Consider the following 23313-nt stretch of genomic DNA (forward strand, 5'->3'; position numbering starts at 1 on the left):
TGCAGTTTTGTTGTTTTTTTTATCTCCACGACCACCTTCACTTCTGACACCAGTTAAGTTTGGGGGTCTCCAAGACCAATCTTAAGTATGATGGTTTATTGGAAGGACTCACAGAAATGACTGAAAACTCTTTGATTTATGATTAAACAGTACAGATTAAAATCAGCCAAGGAAAGAGGCACATGGGGAGGTGTCTAGGAGAGTTTGGAGCACGAAATTTTCACCCATGGACATCTCTAGCTTCTCCCAGCAATGATGTGTAATAATAGTCACAGATTATTGCCAACCAGGGAGGCTCACTTAAGCCTTGGTGTCCAATGTTTTCACTGGTTCTTGGTTTTGGGTGAACCTGACCCAAAACTGTGTGACTGACCTTGGTTTTCAGACCCTCGGGAGGACAGGTTAATACTGTGTGACCCAAAATCCCCACCATAACTCACATTATTAGCATAGACTGTTAGTGTGACCCAGTGTCCCCAGTAAACATAGAAACTCTTATCAGGCAGGACATTCCCAGGGCTTTTGAGAGTAGCTCCCAGGAGCCAGACCTCACTTGATTAAGCTTAATCTGTTACCACACAGTATGCCACCCTTTTTCCCCATGCATTTTGTTTCCATATTATTCATTTAAAATTATTTTAATTGTTTTTGTTATGACCTATTATCAGAGAATATAGAAAATGCATGTTACATTTAATGATATAAATCAAACACCTACAGCTAAAGAAATAGAACATGACTCATACTTTAAAGACTTACATATGACCTTTTCCAATTTTATATCCCTTCCTATGAGAAGTTACCATTCTCTTAAATCTTGGTTTAAATATTTCCTTCCTTTTATTTATAGTTTTACCAACCATGTGCATATTCCTAAATAAGCTGTTTAGTTTTTAACTGACTGACTTTTATATAAACAGCATCATATCATATTAATGCATCTGGCTGTAGTATATTCATTTGTATTGCCATTTTTAACACATTCTTTGACTGTTACACTTTATTCATTTAACCCTTGATTGACTTCTGTGTTGTTTTTCATTTTTGGTGGTACTAAGGCAAGGTGTGGCAAACTATGGCCTTCAGGCTAAATCTTGCCCATTGTCTGTTAAGACACAGTCTACCAGAGCTTAGCCAGGACATTTGTTTACATAATGTCTGTGGGTGCTTCTGTGCTCCAATAGCACAGTTGAGTAGTTGTGACAGAGCCTGAATAGCTTAGAAAACCTAAAATAATGGCTATGTGACTCTCAGCAGAAAAAGTTAGGTGACTCCGCCTCTAAGTATATATCTGGGCAGCGTTTGTACCAATTTATTCTTCCACCATCAGCGCCTGAATGTTCCTACTTCCTAACCTTACCAATGCCTCGTGTTTTGCAAGGTTCTAGAGTGGCTTAAAAAAAATATATCATATTTGGAATTTGTTGGGCCTTCGTGTTGTTGATGATTTGTGTCTCTTTATAATTCTGGAATATTCTGACATTTTCTCTTCAGATAAGATTTCTTTCAACTCTGTTCTTTTTTGTGATTTCCCTTTGTAAATCCAAGTAGACATTTTTAAGGTATCTTTACTTATCTTCTGTATCTCTTAACCAACTATTTTTCCATCTCTTTAAATTTGTGTTTTGGATTGCTTTTTTGCCTGTGGTCTTTCATGTCCTCAATTTTCTCTTTATATTATATCTAATCCATACATTGAGTTTTCGATGTCATTAGTGTATGTGTGTATATATATTTTTTACTTTCAAAAAGTAAAAAATCCTCCAAATCTTGTTTCTTTTTAGTAATCTTTTTCTTTTTCCCTTGGCCATTATTTCAATCTTTCCTTGAATATTTTTTTCTCCCAGGATTTCTGTTTTCCTTCCTTTAAGGATAGCTCAGAAATGGATTTAAGATTTAAATACATGCACACACTTATGTATATTTTTTAGATATTTCAAGGGTTTCTTTTTTATTCTTGAGTTATAGCTGACACACAATGTTACATTAGTTTCAGTTGTACAGCATAATGATTGGACAGCACTATACCTAATGCTATGCTAAGGATATTTCTTGATTGAGATCCAAAATATCCTTTTTCGGGAGGAGGAAGTAGATAATTCCAGGGCATCTCTCCACTTTGTCTTAGTGGCTGAAATATGTAAAAGTATAATTTTTCTTTCTCTCCATGACTGTGTTATGCCTCAGAGTAATTTTATCCTTTGATCTTTGTATTAAATGTTATAATCTTTTCTATATCTTCTTGTTGTATCCATAGACTAGGTTTCTTGAGTAGAATTTATTGCTTCTCAAAGGGAATTAATAATTTCAAAGATTCTGATTAATCTTTCTAATCCTACAGAATTTGCAATTCAGGTGTATTTTAACACTTTGCCTTCTCAGTTTGCTTACTCCTAAGGTTTAACACATTATTACATATTATTAGTTTTGTTTTTTTCTCTTATTCTTTTAATTAAAGTTACATATATTTTTTAAGATTATATTTTTTGAGAGAGACAGATAGCATGAGCGGGGAGGGTCAGAGACATCTCATGAACCTTGAGATGATGACCTGAGCAAAGATCAAGACTCAGATGTTTAATCTGAGCCACCCAGGTGCCCATAAGGTTATATACATTTTGCTCATTTTCCTTTTTAGACCTCAGGGTATTCTAAATGAAGAAAAAAAATGCTTTGCTTTTTGGGGCAGATTTATCCCCTCAGCTTCCTTATTTTTTAATTGTTTAAGGTGCTTTGACTTGTTCTCCTTTTATGTTGTCAGAGATCACTCTTTTCACATATTTTCCAACAACTTATATGATTAAGATGTTCTCTTACCATAAAGGAGCTAAATTGTCATGTTAAATTTATTTTAGTATTTGTTTTTGTTAATATTTACATTTAATTCTGCAATCATAAGCAACTGGTTTTGTACATGATGTATGTATTTAGGTTTTGTTCTCTTCCCATTAATTATTTACTGATGACCTCTTTGAGATCATATAGTTACTATATTTTTTGCTTTTCAGCGTCTACTACAGGGTTTTTATTTTGTAATTTCATTAATCTGTTTTGTAATAACATTTAGATATTTTATTCCATTTGTTGGTGTACTAAGGATTATACCCATCCATAATTTCTAGAACTATCATCCCTTATTTATAACTATTTGAGTTCAGAAATGTATCAGTGAAGCTGGTGTTGATGTTGAACATGTTGTTCATCTGTAAATGATACATGGTGTCCTCAGGTATATGGAAGCCTAAAGATAGCCTTTAAAAAGAAGATCATGTTTTCTAAATCTTGTAAAAAATACTGTCTGTGAAAAGACCTACAGACAAGATGACATAAGTTCAGCATATAAAATAAATGGTAGCGGTAGCAAGTTCTGAGTATGTTCACAGAGTGACATCTGTCACTGAAGAAGAGACACATTAATAGTAGATCAAGGGGGGAAACGGCAAAAGCATTAAATCTAATACTATGAAAATATCCTTATTTACCTCAGTAGCTTTTGAGAAGATCACTGTGGTTTAATATTAGACATATGAGATATTAGAAAAAAATGTAAATAATGTTGGAATTTTCAGTAATAATATATTACCCAATATAATCTATTTGTATGGTTTCCCAGGAAAATTTGTTTTCCAATATTCGGTATTCGAGCTTCAGTTACGTATAAAGGCTATTTTTCTGGCATATTGTCTATAATGTTTTTAAAGAGCAAAGTGCTATTATAACTTGCAATAGTGTAAATGCACTACTCGCCAGTTTTCTTAAAATATTTTTTTCTGAACTATTTAGTAGAGCTGCAGGATATTATAAAACCTAATAATACACATGTTTAGACAAAAATTATATGTGCATATTGGAGTTTTATGGTTCTTTTCATTCCAATGTAATATTTTTATAGTGTACCAAATATATTTCAGTTTTGTTTTTTTTTTATCACATGAAAATTGGCACCATTCCTGTGATAGGCTAATAACTAAGCATTAAAAATCAACTTTGGAACCAGCATAATAATAAAGGGCTGTTGCTTAAATACTAGTTCTAAAACTAGAGTAGAAAATGTGCTAATGAAAATTTCTCCCATAGTCATTATATTTAATCCTTAAAGTCTCTCATTTTATGAATTATTTTTGATTTTATACATAGAACTACATCTCAAATTCTTTTCTTCTCTTATTATGAACCTTTTTCTCCCCCTTTTAGCAATCTTCTTGAGCTCTTTTCGGGTGCCATATGAGGAAATCAAAATGATGATATTGGAAGTGGATGAAACACAGTTGGCAGAGTCTATGATTCAGGTAAACAAACTGGCAGAGAGCTTAAATTCCAATATTTCATTGCAAGCTTCTCATTAAATACAAATCTGTAAGTGAAGCAAAATTCTTAAACCAAATCATTCAACTGGAAAATCATTGCTGCATAATTAGTTTTAGCATAACTTCTGCTTTGCCAGGAGATAAAACTGCATCTTTTCTTAACTGCAACTAAATATAATGCTATCAAAATGATTACATTTCAATTATTTTAAATGACTGTTTTTGAAAGGCAAATTGTTTAATTCAACATGTATGTTTTTGTTTTTGTTACAGTTAAGGTTAGTAATATGCGACTTAAAGTTTATTTGTATAATCCTTTCAGAATATGTTTTTATTAGGCTCTTATCTTGTAAAGTTGCATTATGATTCAGTGCAGAAGATTGAGGGACTTTTCTCTTCATTTAGAGTCACCTTTATTAACCACCCTTCCTTGAGTCATTTGTGTTCCTACGAGTACTAGAAATTGTGGGCATAGCATTCTGAATTCATTCAGGAGGCTGCCAGCTTTTTAAATGGTGTCTACCCACAGTATTATTTAAGGAATGCTAGCGTGGTGCCAGAGTTATTTGCTGAATTCCACATAAGACATCAATAATGCGTGTCTTGATAAACTGTAAAATCAGAGTATCAAACCACAAATTATATAGGAAGAGAATAATATCTTCAGTTTACTATCTTTCATTCTTATAGTGGATGTACTTAGAAAAATGGCTTTTTAGCAATAAAAAGAAACCAGAGATTATTTGTTAGTGTGAACACATGTTTAAAATTATTTTGGACATTTAATCCATCAATGAATGGTATCTTGGAAAGTTTTGGGTTTTGCTTCTCCTATCTTGTCTTCCCAAGGTGGTTGCGATATAATCCCAGTAGGGGTTTGTGCTGTGAGTAGCTGAGACTCATATACACCTGATTCAGTAACTCTTCCCTGAGCCTTTTTTCTCTAAGCACTTTCTTTTTACTAGGTTTTTGTCTTTGTTAACTGTTGATCGTAAATGTGCCTTGTTGTTGGGAGTAAATTTCAAGTTCCTTAAAGAAAACTTTTCTGCTTCATACATGTTTGTATTTTTTTTTTGATGCATTTATTGAATTTTTACAGAGTAGCTTTTAACTTGATTACACGAATGTTTTGGATATTCATGTGGATTTTGTGTGTAGAGATGGGAAATTTGCATTTTTAAATTCACGTCCAAAGAACATCCAGTTCCATATAATTTCTTAATATATTAGTTTTCTATTGCTGCTGTAACAATTCACCGTAAATTCAGTAGCTTAAAATAACACAAATTTATTAGTCTCCATTTCTGTTGAACAGAAATCTGGCATGTGTCTTATTGTGCTAAAGTCCAGGTGTTGGCAGGCTTGCCTTCCTTTCTATAGGATTTAAAAAAAAAAAAATCCCTTTCTTTATCTTTCCTGGCTCCTCATGGCTTCCCACATTCCTTGGCTTGGGACACTTTTCTTCAACTTTCAAAGGATATTGACTCTCTTCTTTTTTCCATGGTCACATCTCCCTCTCACTCCATGTTCTGTCTCTCTCTTCCACTTTTAAGGACCTTTGTGGTCCTTTAAGGACCTTCTGCAGTTCTGATAATCTAGGGAAATTTCCCCTATTTTAAAGTCAGCTGATAACAACCTTAATTCCCTATGCCACATATCCTAATATTTTTACAAGTTTTGGGGATTAGGTGTGGACATCTTGAGTGGTGTGGTTCAGGTCATCGTTCTGCCTGCCACACCTACTACATTTAAAACCCATCTCGGGAATTTAAAATCGAAAAATTTAGTTTGGACATTTATATGCTGACTAAAAAATAAGAATTCCGTGCTATTTGAAGTCTCAAATTAATTTTATTTATTTCAGTTTATTCATTTTGAGAGAGAGAGGGAGGGAGAGTCCAAGTGGGGAGGGGCAGAGAGATAGGGGGAGAGAGAATCCCAAGCTGGATCTCCAACCTCCCGCATGGGGCTCGAACTCACGAAAAATGAGATCATGACCTGAGCTGAAATCAAAAGCTGGATGCTTAACTGACTGAGCCACCCAGGTGCCCCTCTTAAATTAAATAAAAAAATAGGTTCCTAATTGTAAAGTGAAGAACTGCTTATTTTTCACAGGGTACAGGGAAAACCTTACTTTATAATAATCATCATTTTGGTAAGCTATGTTCACAGTCACGATTTTGTTTTGGCATATCTAGTTACTCATTCATATATAACCAGATGTCAGTAGTATGTCATTTTTAATGTCATCCTTCTAACTTATTCTCTCCCCGTTTGCCTTCATTTGTCTTTTATTAATTAGTTCATTTAGCATCTATTTTATTATACCCCCCCCCATGTGCAGGGCATTGTGGTCGGTTCAATTAAACATCGATTTTGCCTTTCTGGGATATTTAGTTTGACAAGTGAAATGATGTGTGTGTGTGTGTGTGTGTAAAATTATAATACAAGGTACACATGGCTGTATCAAGACTTTTTTTTTTTTGGTATAGATTAGATGATGGGTTAAGGGAGTGCTGTGCATGTGTGGAGGTGAGGGTACGTGTGTGTGTGTGTGTGTGTGTGTGTGTGTGTGTGTGTGTGTGTGTAGGTGAGGGTACTTCAGGACTGAATACAGTATGGATGTAGAAAAGCCAATAGGGCTCTGTGACTAATATGTAGCAAAGGTCAGTTATTCTGGCACTAGTAATACTCTGAGCTGTGAGGGAAAAGCTGTGGGTATGTGGGCAACTGTGAAGAGTTGGTTTAGTCTGAAAGGACCTTAGGATTTATGGAAGGTTGGTAACTTTGGTAAAGAGACACAGGAAGTTTGGGCCTGTATTCTTAGAAATCATTATAGTTTCATTACTCTACAAAGCAAAAATAAAGAAGTGAAAAATTAATAAATACATGATAAAAGATTATATATTAACTCATAATATTTAAGGGGATTTGATGGTCATCTACAAGGATACTGAAGAAATTCAGAAGCCTGATTATAAATAACTCAATCCAGCTGTTAGCTAGAATGGTTAAAAGAAACACAAATAACCAGGTCTTTTGGCTTCAGGCAATTTTAATAAGAGAAATTTCTATTTATATGGAAAAATCCTCTACTTGCATTGTTTTTATTCAGTTGGTAGTATTAATAGTAAATACTTTTGTTAGGGATGATCTTAAATTGCCACTTTTTTTGTTTGTTTTCGGCCAGTCAACCAAGTTTTTGTCTAAAGGTACACAGTGAGTCCAAAACTTCTTCTTTGATCTAACTACTTTGATAAATAACATTCTCTAACAATGTCTTTAACTAATGACACCTTTGGGGGCGTTTTCCCCATAAATATATAGAGCATGATATAGGCTGAATTATAACTTGTATTGACTTTGGGCTTGAAGACAATATACTGATGCTAAAATTTGGGATTGTGAACACCACTCTTTTTCTTAATTTTAATATCAGGACACTAATTTGTAATGACACTGTTAAAATCAATTACATTTTGATACGGAAGATCTATATAGACTTTGTCCACAAGACTGTATAATCATTACTTTATAACAGGGAAGAAAATTTGTTTATTTGGTCTTCATTGGGAGTGTTTGCCTGACCTTAAGTGTGTGGCTTGGGAAAGACTGTTCATGGACAAAGGAACAAGAATAACCAAGCAAGCCTGTGGTTTCTGGATGGGAGGTGATCCAGGCCAAAGGCAACAGGCACTTAAATTCCTAAAGGATCTCTTCAGAAGCTTTTTATTTGCAAAGTGTATCATTCCATGTCTTTAGTACCTTTTCAAGTTTTCTTCCACATCAGAAAAGTTACTTTGTCTTCATTTTAGAGATACTTTCATTTTTGTTATTAAAACTGTAATCATGTTGATTAAATCTTGCAAGCACTTTCATTAAAGTTCTCTGGATTTCATTTCTTTCTCTTGCCTTTTAGTAGTAATATGATAATTTCTTTTATCACCCTGGATGAAGCGTTAAAATATGTTTGGCTTTGCTTGAATATCTGACATTTAATTCCCTCAATCTGAAATGTAATTGATCACATTTACCCAGGTGAGAAAGCTGTTCCTTTGGTATAGGTGGAGTTTTTCTTTCTCAGTTATATAGCTAATCAAATAAACATTCAGTAGTGCTTGATTTGAATATATAACTCTAGAGAGTAAAGAGGAAAATTGACTGCTTTCAAGATGCAGAGAATGTAGCGTAAAGCTGAGTATAAGGGAGGTTACCTAGAAATAAAACTGAAGACTGACTTTTTTTAGTGGTTTCTTTCCAATAGTTTATTGATGGATTTATCTAGAGTGCAAGAAGCACATTTAGTGAAAATATTTTCTTATGTTTTTAATTTTTAGAACCTAATAAAGCATCTTCCAGATCAGGAACAGTTAAGTTCACTGTCTCAGTTCAAGAGTGACTATAACAACTTATGTGAACCCGAGCAGTTTGCTGTTGTGGTAAGTACTGTCTTTTGGCGTTAACTCTCCTGTGTGGGCATCTTTATACCAGGCAATGCAGGAAAGAAAATGTCAGGCCTTTTCACATCAGGATTGTCCCATAAAGCTTTGAAGCCCATCTTGCTTTTTTTTTTTTTTTTTTTAACCTAAGGATATTTATGGGAAATTATTTTGATTTCAAATATGTATATTGAAACTGTAGCCACAAATGAAGTGCAAGGAGTTTTTAAAAAGTATAAACCTGATTTCTTGTTGTCGTTATTGTCAATTTCATGTCAAAATGTAAGATGAAAACTGCACTCCTATGACTGACGAGAGTATTTATGGTTAATGCTGGAGCATCGTAAGCCAACATATTGCAAAAACAGCATCAGTTTCTTGTTGTAATCACTCACTTCCTTTCATCTCCCATGTTAGACTCTGAAATTAGAAGTACAGTCTCCTCCTTGGTGATAAGGGTGAAAAAGGAATACCTTTAAAAAAAAATCTTTGAGACACCTTGATAATCATCTTGTTCCAGCCTCCTATTTTATTTATAGAAGTTGGGGGTCTGCAGAGGTGAAAATTCTTGCCAGTGCTATATATTAGCTGTGTTGCCAACTTAAAATTAAGATTTTTATCGAGCTTGCTTTCTCCTGTTCTTTTCTCCTATCATTACATAATCATTTTGAGGTTGGTTACATTCAGTCATCATGATGATACTGTAGTGTTTTGATTCTTTGTATGTAAGATTATTTTTTTTCCCTTTCATCTGAAGTTCTATTACCAACCTCCAGGGACATGATGGAATTTGTGTTTGATATAATTGTGAAGATGTGGGTGGCTAACTAAAGGACTGTGACTGCATACCGTATTTTGCATGTTGTTGGCATTTGCTCTTAAACTGCTTAAACTGCTGCCATTTCTTCATAAACCTATTGTCTTCAGCCCTCCCCGCACTACCTTCCTGTACCCTGAGTTCACAAAACTCTGCTTAGCACACATAAGGGGAAGAAAAAGGCGGGGTTTTTCCTATACATAGTCTTACAATTTTTATTATAAAACTTTTAACTTATTTTCTTTACCAAAAAAAAAACAAAAAACTTTTTTTTTAAACCCAGTTCTCTAGGGTACCATTTTCTTCTTTTCTCTTTTCTGTATTTCCTTGTTTGCTTTATATTCTATTACCTGATCATTTTGTCTTTCTTTTGCTCCATATTTGATGCTCTACCTGCAATGTCTTCCATTGGGTATAAGTAAGTAAGGGAGAATTTGCATTGCATTACATTTTTAACCACAGACTATGCAGAATTTTGGGGCTTTTTTTTTTTTTTTTTTGGCCCAACTTTTTTGACTCTTGAAGAAAATTATATAATGTAAAATTATAATATAAAAATATTTCCTATTCACATTAAATCTGAAACACATATAAGCTTAAATGAAAATGTCTATGTAGCAAGTAACTTTTTACATTGCATATCATCACAGGAAAAATGTAAAACTCTTCTCACGTTTTAGTGATTTTCACAGAAGAATGAGCTCAAACTTGCAGTTATTTTAAAATAGGCAGGTTATGTCCGTCTTTGAAAATATGGAGTTCACATCAAAGAGCCATGATTTACAAGCAGTATTCTCGTAGGGGCCAGAAATTTAAATATAGCAATTATATTTCCAGATATTAGTGCCAGAGGTTATAGTTTTGATTTTAAGACAGAGATACACCACTTCCATTTTAGGACATGTCAACTCAAACTTGACCTTGAATCTACACATTCCATGCCAGGTCATACCTGACTGAAAATGGAATTTAATGTTGAGAGAGTAATGGTATTGAAAAACATCTGCTAGAGACATTATGAACAGTGTTTTATTATATGTTGATTGTGAATGTTCTTGAACCCATTGTTGTACATTCTAGTTTGTGTGGTACTAATGTTTTAAAACATAATTGCTTTGGGGCGCCTGGGTGGCTTGGTCGGTTAAGCGTCTGACTTCAGCTCAGGTCATGATCTCACAGTTCGTGAGTTCAAGCCCCGCGTCGGGCTCTGTGCTGACAGCTTGGAGCCTGTTTTGGATTCTGTGTCTCCCCTCTCTCTGCCCCTCCCCTGTTCATGCTCTGTCTCTCTGTCTCAAAAATAAATAAACGTTAAAAAAAAAATTAAAAAAAAATAAAATAAAACATAATTGCTTTAGTGAAGAAAGGAGAAAGTTGACAGGAAAAAACAATAATATATATAGTATGTAGTGTGTGTCTGTGTGTGTGCATCGTCAAATTGTAATGTTCTTCAACTTTACCTTCTTTCAGCTTTTTACCATTCCTAATATGTCTCCCTTTACTTCTTAGATACTTCCCCCCTGCCCAAAGGGGGACAAACCTGCTTAAAGTTCCAAACAATACTGCAGAATTACCAAAAAACATGATGGGCAAAAATTGTATAATAGTGTGGAATGCCTGCAGATTTTAGTTCTTTCTGGATTAAAAGCTCAATATTGTTTGCTAGTTCTTTAAATAACGATATGTTTTCAATTTATCAAGATTACATAAGTAATATGATAGTTTGGTAGTTTCAGGAAACTGATTATAATTATCATGTTTATTTCTATGATTCTCATTATACTGTTTTATTTTATAAGTAATAAACATGTTTGTAGTGAAGATGGGCTATTAACTCCCAAGTAAACTGAACTGCAGATTCCTACATGACTTTGATTTCATAGAAGAGCATTTACTTACTGACTAAACTTAGATTTAAAGTAGTAATCATTTCCACCTAAAAATCATCACCATATCAAAAACAAGGGTAGTCATAGGTCAGGGTAACCTTTGTACCCCCAATAGGGCCAATTCTTGCCTTTTCATTTGTTTTCACCAAAGATAGGCTTACTTTCAGCTCTGTATCATCTTCAGGTTCTGTAACGGTTGATTTCTACATTGTTTTCAATTTAGCAAAATCACTTGAAACTCTACAGTTACACTACTTGTCAGTTTAACTTTTTCTTTTATCCAATTATATAAATTTATTAATGTAATTCATGTGAATTTTAGAATTCTCAGAAAGGTGTGTTCCATTTCAACAAACATAGGAATTTGACACTATGAAATCACCATAGTTGTTTGCATTATATAATCAACTTTAATTCCACTCAAGAATTAGGTAAAACAATAAGCAAAAATCTGCCCCACCAGGAGATTGGAATTTGCTTACATTATTTTCTCTTTGGTAGAAAGGGAATGTACAAAAGTAACACACCCAAAATGCCTGGTAACCAGTGTCAATTAAAGACCAATTAGAATATATAAGATATAACACATAAATTAGAAATATCTTTTACTTTTGTCATGTATTACTTGGATACAACTTTTCAGGACTCTATGTCCTATATAGTGTGTGGTATACAAATAGACTATTGAGAAATACTGTGTCAATATTCATGAAATTGTATGTCCTTGAAGCTTTCTTTCAATCACTAAACCATGTTTGTATTCCCTCCAGGTTTCCAATAATATAGTATTTCATATGCACTTTATTTCTCCCTTGAAATTGGAAGCAAAAATTTTTAATGCAGACACTATCTCGATTCCTTAAAAAAAAAAAAAAAAAGTTTTTTAATGAATGAATACTAGATACAGGTCCTTTTATGCTGCTACTAAGGGTTTAGTCACTCATCTATTATTTTAATAATTCAGAATCTTCCTGAACTAGTTTTCTTTGCAATCCTTATGACTTGGACATTGGCCAGTTTGAGCAGGACAGTTCTTAGGTGTTCAAGAGCTGGCCTTGTCTGTGCACTGTAGTCTAGTTGTGATCATCACAGTGGTGGCATTTGGTGGGCTGGTACCTTTTGGAATTGATCTCCGGTGCTGTGAATTCAGGTCCTAATAGTTTAATGGTAGAATTGATTTGTTTTTTGTAGCCGATTATAGTATACTACCATGTCCTATGTTTTCCAAGAGATTTTGGCGTAGGAAAAGTAATATCCCACCCCAAATCTGAAAAAGTTGTCATTTAATGCTGAGAGACTGAGGATTCTAGTCAAATGGTATTTTAAAGGAGTTCTCTGGGAGGTAGTCTATATCTGTGTCTTTTTGTGTAACTTGAAATGAATGAGACAGTTGGCATGCTGATTCTATTTGTTGGTTTAGGTTCTGGGCAGAGGACACGGAGTACTGACTGATGTGCCTAATTTGAAATATTCTTTTCCCTGGACGGTTCAGGATAAAACTCTTATTGTTGCTGAGAAAGTGGTTTTTATTTGGTGTGCCCTTTCCTCATCCTTTATTCAACTTAATTGTCTGTCAATAAGAAGTGAAAATATATCTCCTAGAAACTCTCACTCATTAAACCAATTGCCCGTCTCTTTTCTTGGATTCCTTCCTTCCCTCCCTCTTTAGCCCTAACACCACCTCACCCCCCCTCCCAAAATATGGCCTATTTACCAAAAGTTGGTTCCCATTGAGTAGAACTTGATTTTAGTTGCATGACATTTTTTTTTTTTTTTTTAATATTTGCTGTTTCTTTGATCAGTAAACCATTAGGTAAAATCTCTGTTCTCACATTATCATGGTTTAACTGTGTGAGAAATAAGATATGTGAATATTCAATGGGATCAGAGGCTTAGTTGAAGTTTGGAAAAATGCCTAAAAATTTGCATTTGAAACTTAGTGCAGTAGACTTTCTTTGATTAAAAATTCTAGGTTTTCGAGTCTATGTCTCCATATTATTTAATTCCGTTAAGCTGCCTGTTCTTCAAAGGGATCAAATCTTTCATAGGAAGGTTGAATTGAACAAATGTCGTGTTTGTGTACTGTATTTTGAACTGCCACCATTTGGTGTCACTATAGGGCAGGGCTTCTAAACTTTTTGCAGTAGAGACCTCCATTTTTTTTTAATCAAAAAAAAAAAAAAATGTTGTAGGAAGTTTATGCATATTTCCCTGCATTAAAAATGCCTTGTTTTAAAATATACCCTAATATTCTTGTTGTAAAACATTCAAATAACATATAAAAATAGTGAATACAATGTGGAAGTTCCTTGTATCTCACTAACTCACTGCATTCCACACAGAATACAAAATTATTTTTAACATTTTGTTGGATTTCCAATCCTGTTTCTTTGTACTCACAAACGTGTGCGTGTTCATATGAACATTTAGAAAAAAACTATTCTGAAACTTTTTCATTATAAAAAATATGTTTTGGAGATTTTTATTTTCATCATGTACCGGTTTTAGATTCTTATGTGGTATTTCATGGTCTCTAACTATGACTTTTTCTTTTTAACTATTTCCTTAAAAAAATATGGTTGGTTGGAGGGTTTTAAAATAATAATTTTGTATACATCCTTGTGTACATATTTGAATATACTATTCAGAAATATTGTGTCAATATTCATTAAATTGTATGTCCCCAGGGTTCTTGAAAGAGTAACTCTGCTTACATCTTTATGCATTTGAAGGCAGTGTTTTATAGACATTGTGAATAGGGACTCTGGGTTTAAATCCTAGGCCAACCTTATTAGCTGTGTGTTCTTAGGTAGTCGTTTATTTTTCTGTATCTCAATGTCCTCATTTATGAAATGGGATTTTTCCTATTGCTGCTATAATAAATTACCATAACCTTAGTGGCTTCAAACAACAGAAGTTGATTATGTTTTAATTCTGGAAGTCAGAAGTCCAAAATGGGTTATCAGGGCTCCATTCCTTGTGAAGGCAGGGGATTTGTTTCCTTGCTCCAAACTTCTAGAGGCTGCTCACATTCCTTGGCTCATGGTCCGTTGTCATTGTGGCTCTTGTCATCACATCTTCACTGACCCTCTCCTCTCTGTTTATAAGGGCCCTGTGATTATATTGGGCCTACTTGGATAATCCAGGATAATCTCATTTAAAGATTCTTAGTCAAGTCTGCAAAATCCCTTTGCTATGTAAAATAATCTATTCAAAAGCGTTGGGGATTGGTACTTGGTTATACTTGGGGGGTCATTAGTCTGCCAGTCAGAGGGACAGTGATAGTGCCTACCTCCATTGTGTTGTCCTGAGTATTTAAAAATAGTGAATTTGTGTAAATCATCTTGTAATAATAAACTCTTTATATAAAGGTTAGCTTTGTTATTAATACTACTTTTGGAAAAAAGTCCCAGAATTTCAAATGCTAGGTAAAAGGTATTTTTAATCTTGATATTTATTGCCAAACTATCTTTCTAAGAGGAGTGTCAATGTATATTTTTATGAACAATATATGTATGGGTTTTTTTTCTTGTACAATCACCAATATGTAATATTATCCTTTTTCATTTGTTTTTGTGTATTTTTTTACTTTATATTTCTTGGTTATGAGATGAAATTGAAACAGTTACTATATATTACTTTTATTTCTTCTTTGAATTGCTTATCCCTATCCTTTGTTTGCCTCTCATCTTTTTTTTCCTTCTAATTGGTAGGAGCTCCTTATGTAATCTATATGATACTCCTTTGTAAATATTTGCAGTTTTTCTTTTAAAAACGTTTTTTTAATGTTTGTTTTTGAGACAGAGAGAGGGAGAGAGAGAAAGCACACGCAGAGGAGGGGCAGAGAGAGGGAGAACACAGAATCCAAAGCAGGCTCCAGGCTCTAGGCTCTGAGCTGTTAGCACAGCTCTGCAGCGGGGCTTGAACTCACAGACCTCTAGATCATGACCTGAACTGAAGGGGAGGCTTAACCCATTAAGCCACCCAGATGCCCCTATTTGCAGTTTTTCTTAATACTTCTCACTTATCTCTTTGCTTTTACTTATGATATCTGCTGGATTTTTTTTTGCATTTTTGAAGTTTGGTTTAAAATTTTTTTTAATGTTTGTTTATTTTTGAGAGAGAGAGAGAGAGAGAAACAGCATGCGAGTGGGGGAGAGGCAGAGAGAGAGAGAGAGAGAGAGAGAGAGAGAGAGAGAGAGAGAGAAAGACCTAACCTGAAGCAAGCTCCAGACTCCGAGCTGTCAGCATAGAGCCCAACGTGGGGCTTGAACTCACAGACCTGGAGATCATGACCTGAAGCTGATCATGACCATGACCATGACCATGACCATGATCATGATCATGACCATGAGCTGAAGTCAGATGCTTAACTGACTGAGCCACCCAGGAGCCCCAGTTTGGTTTTAAAAGTGAGTTAAGGAAGACCCATGTTACTCGCTTAAGGATAGGAATGTATTCTGTGTATATGGACAAGCTTGGTCCTTTGTATATAATAAGAGTGTGGTTCTTTGCTTATAATAGGACTACAGATTTAGCTTGATTGTAGGGAACATCTTGTGAGTATGTAAAATGAGTGTGAAATGCCACTGACTATCCTTCACTGCCTCCCTAAAGTCCTTCATTTGTTCCCCATAGCTTTTACATGGATGTCCAGAATTCTTAGAGTAGCATTAGGCCTTTAAAAAAAAATTGACATATAATAAAATGTACATATTTGAAATTTGTAGAATTTGACTCATTTTGACATATAAATATACTCATGAAACCATCACCATAATCAAGATGATGAGCGTACCCATCACGCCCAAATGTTTCCTCAGATTTTTCTATAATTCCCTCCTTCCCATGTGCCCAGGCTTAGGTCTTTAATGAAGCAACACCTGCCACCCTCTCGTCCTCTAGACTTCCTTTTCCCCTAGGCTTCATCTTTCCTCCACAGCTGTGCTCTGAAGGCACCATACTGAGGCCAGCTGATAATGCTTCCTTTTCCCTTTCTTTCTACTTTGAGAGAGACTTCTCTGGAATACATACCCTACAAAATTCAGTATCCTTCCTCTTTTGTTACCGTAATACAACATGATGCAACACATGATACATGATACACATGGTGACCACATGATATTGGCTAAATGAATATGTGAAATAAGAGATAAAAAGAAAGAAGGGAAAATATATGGTTAAGAACAATAAAGCATGCACAAAGTTTGAGGAATTTAAAACTATATATATATTTTATTGTTTTAGAGCAGTTTTAGGTTCACAGCGATATTGGGAGGGAGGTACAAAGATTACTCATATACACTCCCCCTACCACATTTATGCCCTTCCCCATTATCAACATCTCCCCCAGCCCCTGAGTGGTACATTTCAGGTTAATGAACGTGCACTGACACATTATCACCCAAATTCCGTAGTTTACAGTGCATTCTTGGTGTTGCACAGTTTCTGGGTTTGGACAAATGTATGGAGGGGTGTGTCCATCATTATGGTATTATACAAACATTTTATTGCCCTGAAATAAATGTCTTTTAAAATCACCTTTTTATTTAAATTTTATTTAAATTCCTGTTAACATGTAGTATATGTTAACTTAAGGTGTAGGATATAGGGATTCAACACTTCCATACAACATCTGGTGCTCATCACAACACATGAACTCCTTAATCACCTTCACCTATTTCTCCCATCCCCCTACCCACCTTCCCTCTAGTAACCATCAGTTTGTTCTCTATAGTTAAGGGTCTGTTTCTTGGCTTTATTTAATTAATAAATAATCATCCTTTCATTTATTATTTCTCTAACAGAGATCGCTCTCTTTATTTTTCCCTTTGCTTGTTTTGTTTCTTAAATTCCACGTATGAGTGAGATCATATGGAATTTGTCTTTCTCTGACTTCTTTTGCTTAGCAAAACGCTCTCTAGTTCTATCCAGGTCGTTTCAAATGGCAAGATTTCATTCCTTTTTATAGCTGAGCGATACTCCATTGTGTGGAATACACACCACGTCTTCTTTTTTTTTTTTTTTTTTCAACGTTTTTTATTTATTTTTGGGACAGAGAGAGACAGAGCATGAACGGGGGAGGGGCAGAGAGAGAGGGAGACACAGAATCGGAAACAGGCTCCGAGCCATCAGCCCAGAGCCCGACGCGGGGCTCGAACTCACAGACCGGGAGATCGTGACCTGGCTGAAGTCGGACGCTTAACCAACCGCGCCACCCAGGCGCCCCCACACCACGTCTTCTTTATCCATTCATCAGTTGATGGATACTTAGGCTGTTTCCATAATTTGGCTATTGTAGATAATGTTGCTGTAAACATCAGGGTCCATGTATGCCTTTGGATTAGTATTTTTGTATTTTGGTGTAAATACCTACTAGTACAATTGCTGCATCATAGTTCTGTTTTTAACTTTTTGAGGAGCCTTCTTACTGGTTTCCAGAGTGGCTGCAGCAGTTAGCAGTCCCACCAGCAGTGTAAGAGGCCTGCCCTTCCCCAGATCCTCAGCAACACCTGTTGTTTCTTGTGTTGTTGATTTTAGCCATTCTGACAGGTGTGAGGTGATATCTCACTGTAGTTTTGATTTTTATTTCCCTGACGATGAACAATGTTGAGCATCTTCCCGTGTGTCTGTTGGCCATCCATATGTCTTCTTTGGGAAAATGTCTGTTCGTGACTTCTGCCCATTTTTTTAATTTGATTATTCATTTTTGGGTGTTGAGTTTGATAAGTTCTTTATATATTTTGGATACTGTCATTTGCAAATCTGTTCTCTCCATAGGTTTGCCTTTTAGTTTTCTTGATGGTTTCCTTTGCTTTGAAAAAGCTTTTTAGTTTGAGCTAGTCTCATTTGTTTATCTTTGCTTTTGTTTGCCTTGCCTCAGGAGACATAAAACACTTTTTAAAATGAAAATGTGAAGTATTTTTAAGATAATTATTTTAATTTTTGTTAAAATGAATCTCTAGATAATGACCTCTCTGTGGTGAGAATGGGTTAATTTAAAAGCAAACCAAGTAACTTTTGAGCATAAAATCTGAATTCACTCTTTTTTTAAAAATGTAGAACTTAACCACCCTGTGTAATTCTACCACTTAACTTGTTCACCTGTCACAACACATGACTGTTCTGATATCACACTGGACATTTTCCTTGATGCTTTTTAACTCAGAATGTCATTTTCTTTTTAAGTTCATTGAATATTCAGGGTACCCTGTACAGTATTTCTTAGGGTACTTAGTGGTTTTATTTTATAAAAGGTGTTGAGGAAATTGTGATTCGATATGAATCATGGCTTATTGAGGGGCACCTGGATGGCTCATTCGAGTAAGTGCCTGACTCTTGATTTCCGCTCAGGTAATGATCTCACGGTTGGTGAGATTGAGTCTTGCATGGGCCTGTCAGTGTGGAGCCTGCTTGGAATTCTTTCTCTGTCGCCCCCCTCCCCCCCCCCCCCCCATTCTCTCTCTCTCTCTCTCTCTCTCAAAAAAAAAAAAAAAAAAAAAAAAAAAAAGATTACAAAAGAATCACGGCTTATTGAAACACCTTTAGGAAAGGAGTGACCAAGATAGGTAAGGAACCTGAAAAAGTACCTCTGCTGAGCGATTGCTTTTCCAGAGGAAACATCTCCAGGGCTGTCTTTCATTTTTTAGGTGTTGATTATTTCAAGTGCTTTGCAAATGTCCTGATACAAGGTCAGTCCTGTTTCACAGACTTATCACTTTACAACTTAATAAGAGACATGAAGTTAGTATGATACAATTTCTTTTTCATTTTGGTTTCTGGTAATTACTTCTTCCTTTTCTCTTTGATAATTCATCTTCAATCTCGTCTGTCAATGAGAGAAATCTTGCCAGTCTCTCCTCCTGGAAGACAGAGTTCTATTTTGTCGTCTGCTTTTGGTGCCTGTCCTGGAGTCCAAGTCCTCTCAAATTTCATGATGCTTTAGACAGCACTTTGGCAAACTCATCTGCAAATCTTTCACTACCCAGGGAGGACATTTGTTTAGAGTAATAAATGATTATAACCAGATTCATAGCTATTTAAATCTTAGAGGTCTGCTTCTCCTAAGATCCTAAGCATTCAGCTGTTCAGTTATTCTTGTCACTCTGCTTTGCAACCTTCTTGACATGCTCTTACCAGGATCCAGGACTTAATATAGGCTCGCCAGCACAGATGGTTTTTCTTTCACCTAGTTCAGGGCTTATTAATTTAGCTTGCTTTCAATTCTCATTGATTTGCAGCGAAAATCCTGCAGACGTTTAGTACTTCCATCATTTTTCTCACGCTCTGGTTTCTCTCTTCCATCACCTTCAGCACTGTAAGCCAAAATAGTCACAATGCCATTTGAAGTTTTAATTAGACATAAATTTTGTTGGTTTGAGTAGTTACAATCAGTGGTCGGCTGGAAGGTAGTTCTACCTTGTCCACTCTAGTATAATATTTTCTCTGAAGATCTTTTTCCTCACAGAATTTATTTTGTAGTTCTTCCTGCACATGACACAGTGGACTTAGACATTGACACAACCTTTAAAAGGCCATTTACATCTTCTCTTTACAAGTTTAACGGGTAGTACAAAATAATGTGTAACAGATGTATCGATTTAACCAAATACACTGAAATATACAGAAACTTAGAGGTTTTCTTACAGTTGAACTTTACGTGGCTTCACTGCCAATGGATTGAGTATATTTAAGAACCTTTCTAATATTGATTTGAGCTCGCGTTAGATTCTTACGAAATGGCTCCAGGTAGCAATTTTTTCATTAGTGTAGGTCTTGGCCTTTTGATGCTATGGGGGCTTAGATTGCCAGATACTTAATGGGAGAATTGAGACCTTGAGATTATATTGGTAACTGCACCACCATCTGATCTTTTTATTTTAAGACCTTGTCTCCTGGGGTTCAAAAATTATCCAATCATTTGTTCATTTATTTGACACATATTTATCGAACACCTGTTATGCACTGAAAATCGCTCTAGGCCCTGTGTTCATTGCATTGAACGTGTCTCTTATTCCTTGTTGGCCTTACATTTCATCTGAGGACAGTAATAATATACACATAAACAAAAACATAGCCTAGTATCAAATAATAAAAAATACTCCTCAGGAAGTGTTAGGGTGAGGGCCCACAGGTGCAAGTGTGTGTGTGTGTGTGTGTGTGAGAGAGAGAGAGAGAGAGAGAGAGATAACAAGGCTAGGGAAGATCTCTCTGAAGAGATAATATTTAGCCAGAGCTTCAGTGACTGAAGTTAGCTGTGTGGCCGTCTTGGGCAAAGCATGTTATAGACAGAGGAAACCACAAACTCCAAGGCTTTGAGGGACAAGTGACTTTGGCACGGCGGAGGCGAGTGGCTGTGGCAGAGCGAGTGTGAAGGAGTGGTAGGGGATGAAGTTACATCACTGGGGCCATGGAGCCATGGCATGAGGCCCATGGACTTTATCGTATGAAAGCCATCAGATAGTTTTAAGTAGGTGAAGTGATCAGACTGATGCTTTCAGACTATTATTCGGGCATCCGATGATCTAGTTATTAAGGTGAGAAATGGTGCTGGCCTGAAGGCTTGATGGTGCTGTCAGAGGTCAGATTCTGTTGGAAAGTAGGGAAAGTAGGATTTCTGATGGGCTGGATTTGGGATAAGAGTGATATCCGGCTGACTCAAAAATTCCTGCCCTGCCCATTCATGGAGGTGAGGAAAAGGCTTGCGAGAGGAGCACACTGTGTAGGGACACACCTAACGTGTCTGTGGACATCCGAGGGGACACATGAGGTATGCAGTTGGGATGTAAGCTGGCAGTTCAAGGTTGGAGGTATAAATTTGGGCACCGTGATATTTAAAGCTGTGGCTCTGGAGGAGCTCACCTGAGGAGTGAATTAGAAATGCAGCGCAGGAGGCAGCAAAGGGAGAGGCAAAATATGCAAACTGTAGTGTGTTTTCTCAATCTTGTCCCTAGAGAGGGATCACCATCAGCAAAATTTGTTTGTTTTTGCAGCTATCACCTCTCTGAGGAAAATCGTAATCCCCCGTCTAGGGAATTGTACCAGGTGATATTATAATATGACACTATTGCAGTTGGTTTCACAAACTAAGCATGAGCCAGGGTGAGAGGGCTATTTGGCATTTGTAGAATATAATTCATCAGGGACCTTTGGAAAGAAGCTAGTGGTCATGAGAATATGTGTCTGTGGAAAGAAAGAAAAAACTTTGCCTCCAAACCTTGCTCTCGTATGAAGGAAAATGGAATAATCCCTAATACATCATAATATTAAACATATAGTGCCTATATCATAAACTAAGACGATGTTAAAATGCCAGAAGTATGTACGCATTTGCCATGATAAAATAACTCTCTCATTTAATCAAGGGATTGAGTTCATTTAGTTCAAATCGACATAAAAATAGTAATAGCAAATCCTGCCATTAAGGGGAAAAATCACTCACACATTACCAATTGTATTCTCTGTAGAGTGGGTGGGTAAGTGGAATTGAGCTCTAAACGGATTCTCTTATGAGCTTTTGTTACCCTTTTCCCTTGAAATTAGTAGAATGTCAGCTATATTAAATAACTTTGCAATTCCTTAATTTATTAGAACTAATGAAAACACAGCATGATCAGAATAATAAGCTCTTTCACTGAGTTGCTCCCTCTGGTAAGTTTCTCACAAAGTTTGAATTTTCAACCGTGATTCGTCTTCATCTTCCCCCTTTATTCGCTTGATGGCAAAAGGTACAATGTTTGCTTGTGTTGCGTATAACAGGCATGTAAAATGTGTGAAAGATTTGATACTAAGAAATAATACCTATCTTAATTTATTTTCAACCAGTCTATTTTTAACACAGTAGCCAGTGCTGTAAGTCAGATAGTATTCACTCTACCGGTAACCCTATAATGGCTTCCCACCTCAGAGAAAACTCCCAAATCCTTGCAGTGGTCGACAGAGCTCTCACAGAATCTGCCGTTGCCTTGGTGTTCTAGCCCCATCTTCTGCTGTGTCCCCGGGAGGAGTCTGCTTTAACCACACGGCCTCTATACTGAAATACCAGTCGCATTCTTCAGGGTTTTATACTTGCCTTTTACCCTCCTTGGACCTTGCTTCCATTAGACCTCCAGGTGACTTGCTCCTTCACATCCTTTTGGTCTTTGTTCATATGTCAACTTCTGGAAGTCTTCTCTGAGTGCCCTGTTGACAACTACATGCCCGCTAGCCCATAGCACTTCTTTTCCTCATCCCTGTTTTAGTTTTCTCCCAAGTATCCATCATCTTCTCGTTATATTCGATGTATCCATCAACCTATCTATTAGCCTATTATAAGAATATCTGTCATCTCAGGAATCATTCTCTCAGGTATCTCTTGGTGAATTCCTTATGCACTACTTGGCATATCATACGCACGCAAGTATCTGATGAAAGAATGAATACATTTTCTGTAAGGTACTTTATGACTTGTTGAAAATACTGAAATGCTAAAGCTCTCTAGCTCTGGGCTTACCGAGGCTTGCTGTGCAACATGTTCCTAGTATTGAAACATGAATCTCAGTTAAAAACAACTTGGTCCTAGAATTCCAAATTCCTTCAAATATCCTTCATTGCATTCTAGCCCTGTTAGGTCTGGGGTTGAGTACTTAATTCATCATGTACTAGCTATGAAACTTTGAATAAGTCTCTTAACACCCCTCAATTTCAGTTTTTCAGTTTCTTTATTTAGGAAATGTGGGTGATCTTAGAACCTATCTCATTAGGTGGTGGTAAAATTTAAAGGAGAACGTTCATGTGCAGTCAGTACTGAATCAGTACCCAATAATTATGTTAGCTGCTATCTTCATCATAGTTGTATTTTAAATGTTTTTCTTCTCCTGTGTTGA

The 23313-nt window shown here is 35.9% G+C and overlaps 1 protein-coding gene across 5 annotated transcripts in view; it reads left to right on the top strand.

Annotated features, from left to right (window-relative positions):
• DIAPH3 (diaphanous related formin 3) overlaps nucleotides 1-23313 on the top strand; it is a 516220-nt gene that overhangs the window by 223006 nt on the left and 269901 nt on the right. For all 5 annotated transcript variants that reach the window (XR_013550080.2, XM_078433000.2, XM_078433008.2 and 2 more), the window contains 2 exons: nucleotides 4195-4289; nucleotides 8645-8746. Coding sequence is in view for 4 of the 5 variants with exons in the window: in XM_078433000.2 (XP_078289126.1) it covers nucleotides 4195-4289; nucleotides 8645-8746 (197 nt within the window). In the remaining variant the exon portion in view is untranslated. The remainder of the gene's footprint in view (nucleotides 1-4194; nucleotides 4290-8644; nucleotides 8747-23313) is intronic.

The sequence above is a fragment of the Panthera onca genome, chromosome A1 (genome assembly GCF_046562875.1).
Source record: "Panthera onca isolate mPanOnc1 chromosome A1, mPanOnc1 haplotype 2, whole genome shotgun sequence".
NCBI classification, from domain to species: Eukaryota; Metazoa; Chordata; class Mammalia; order Carnivora; family Felidae; genus Panthera; species Panthera onca.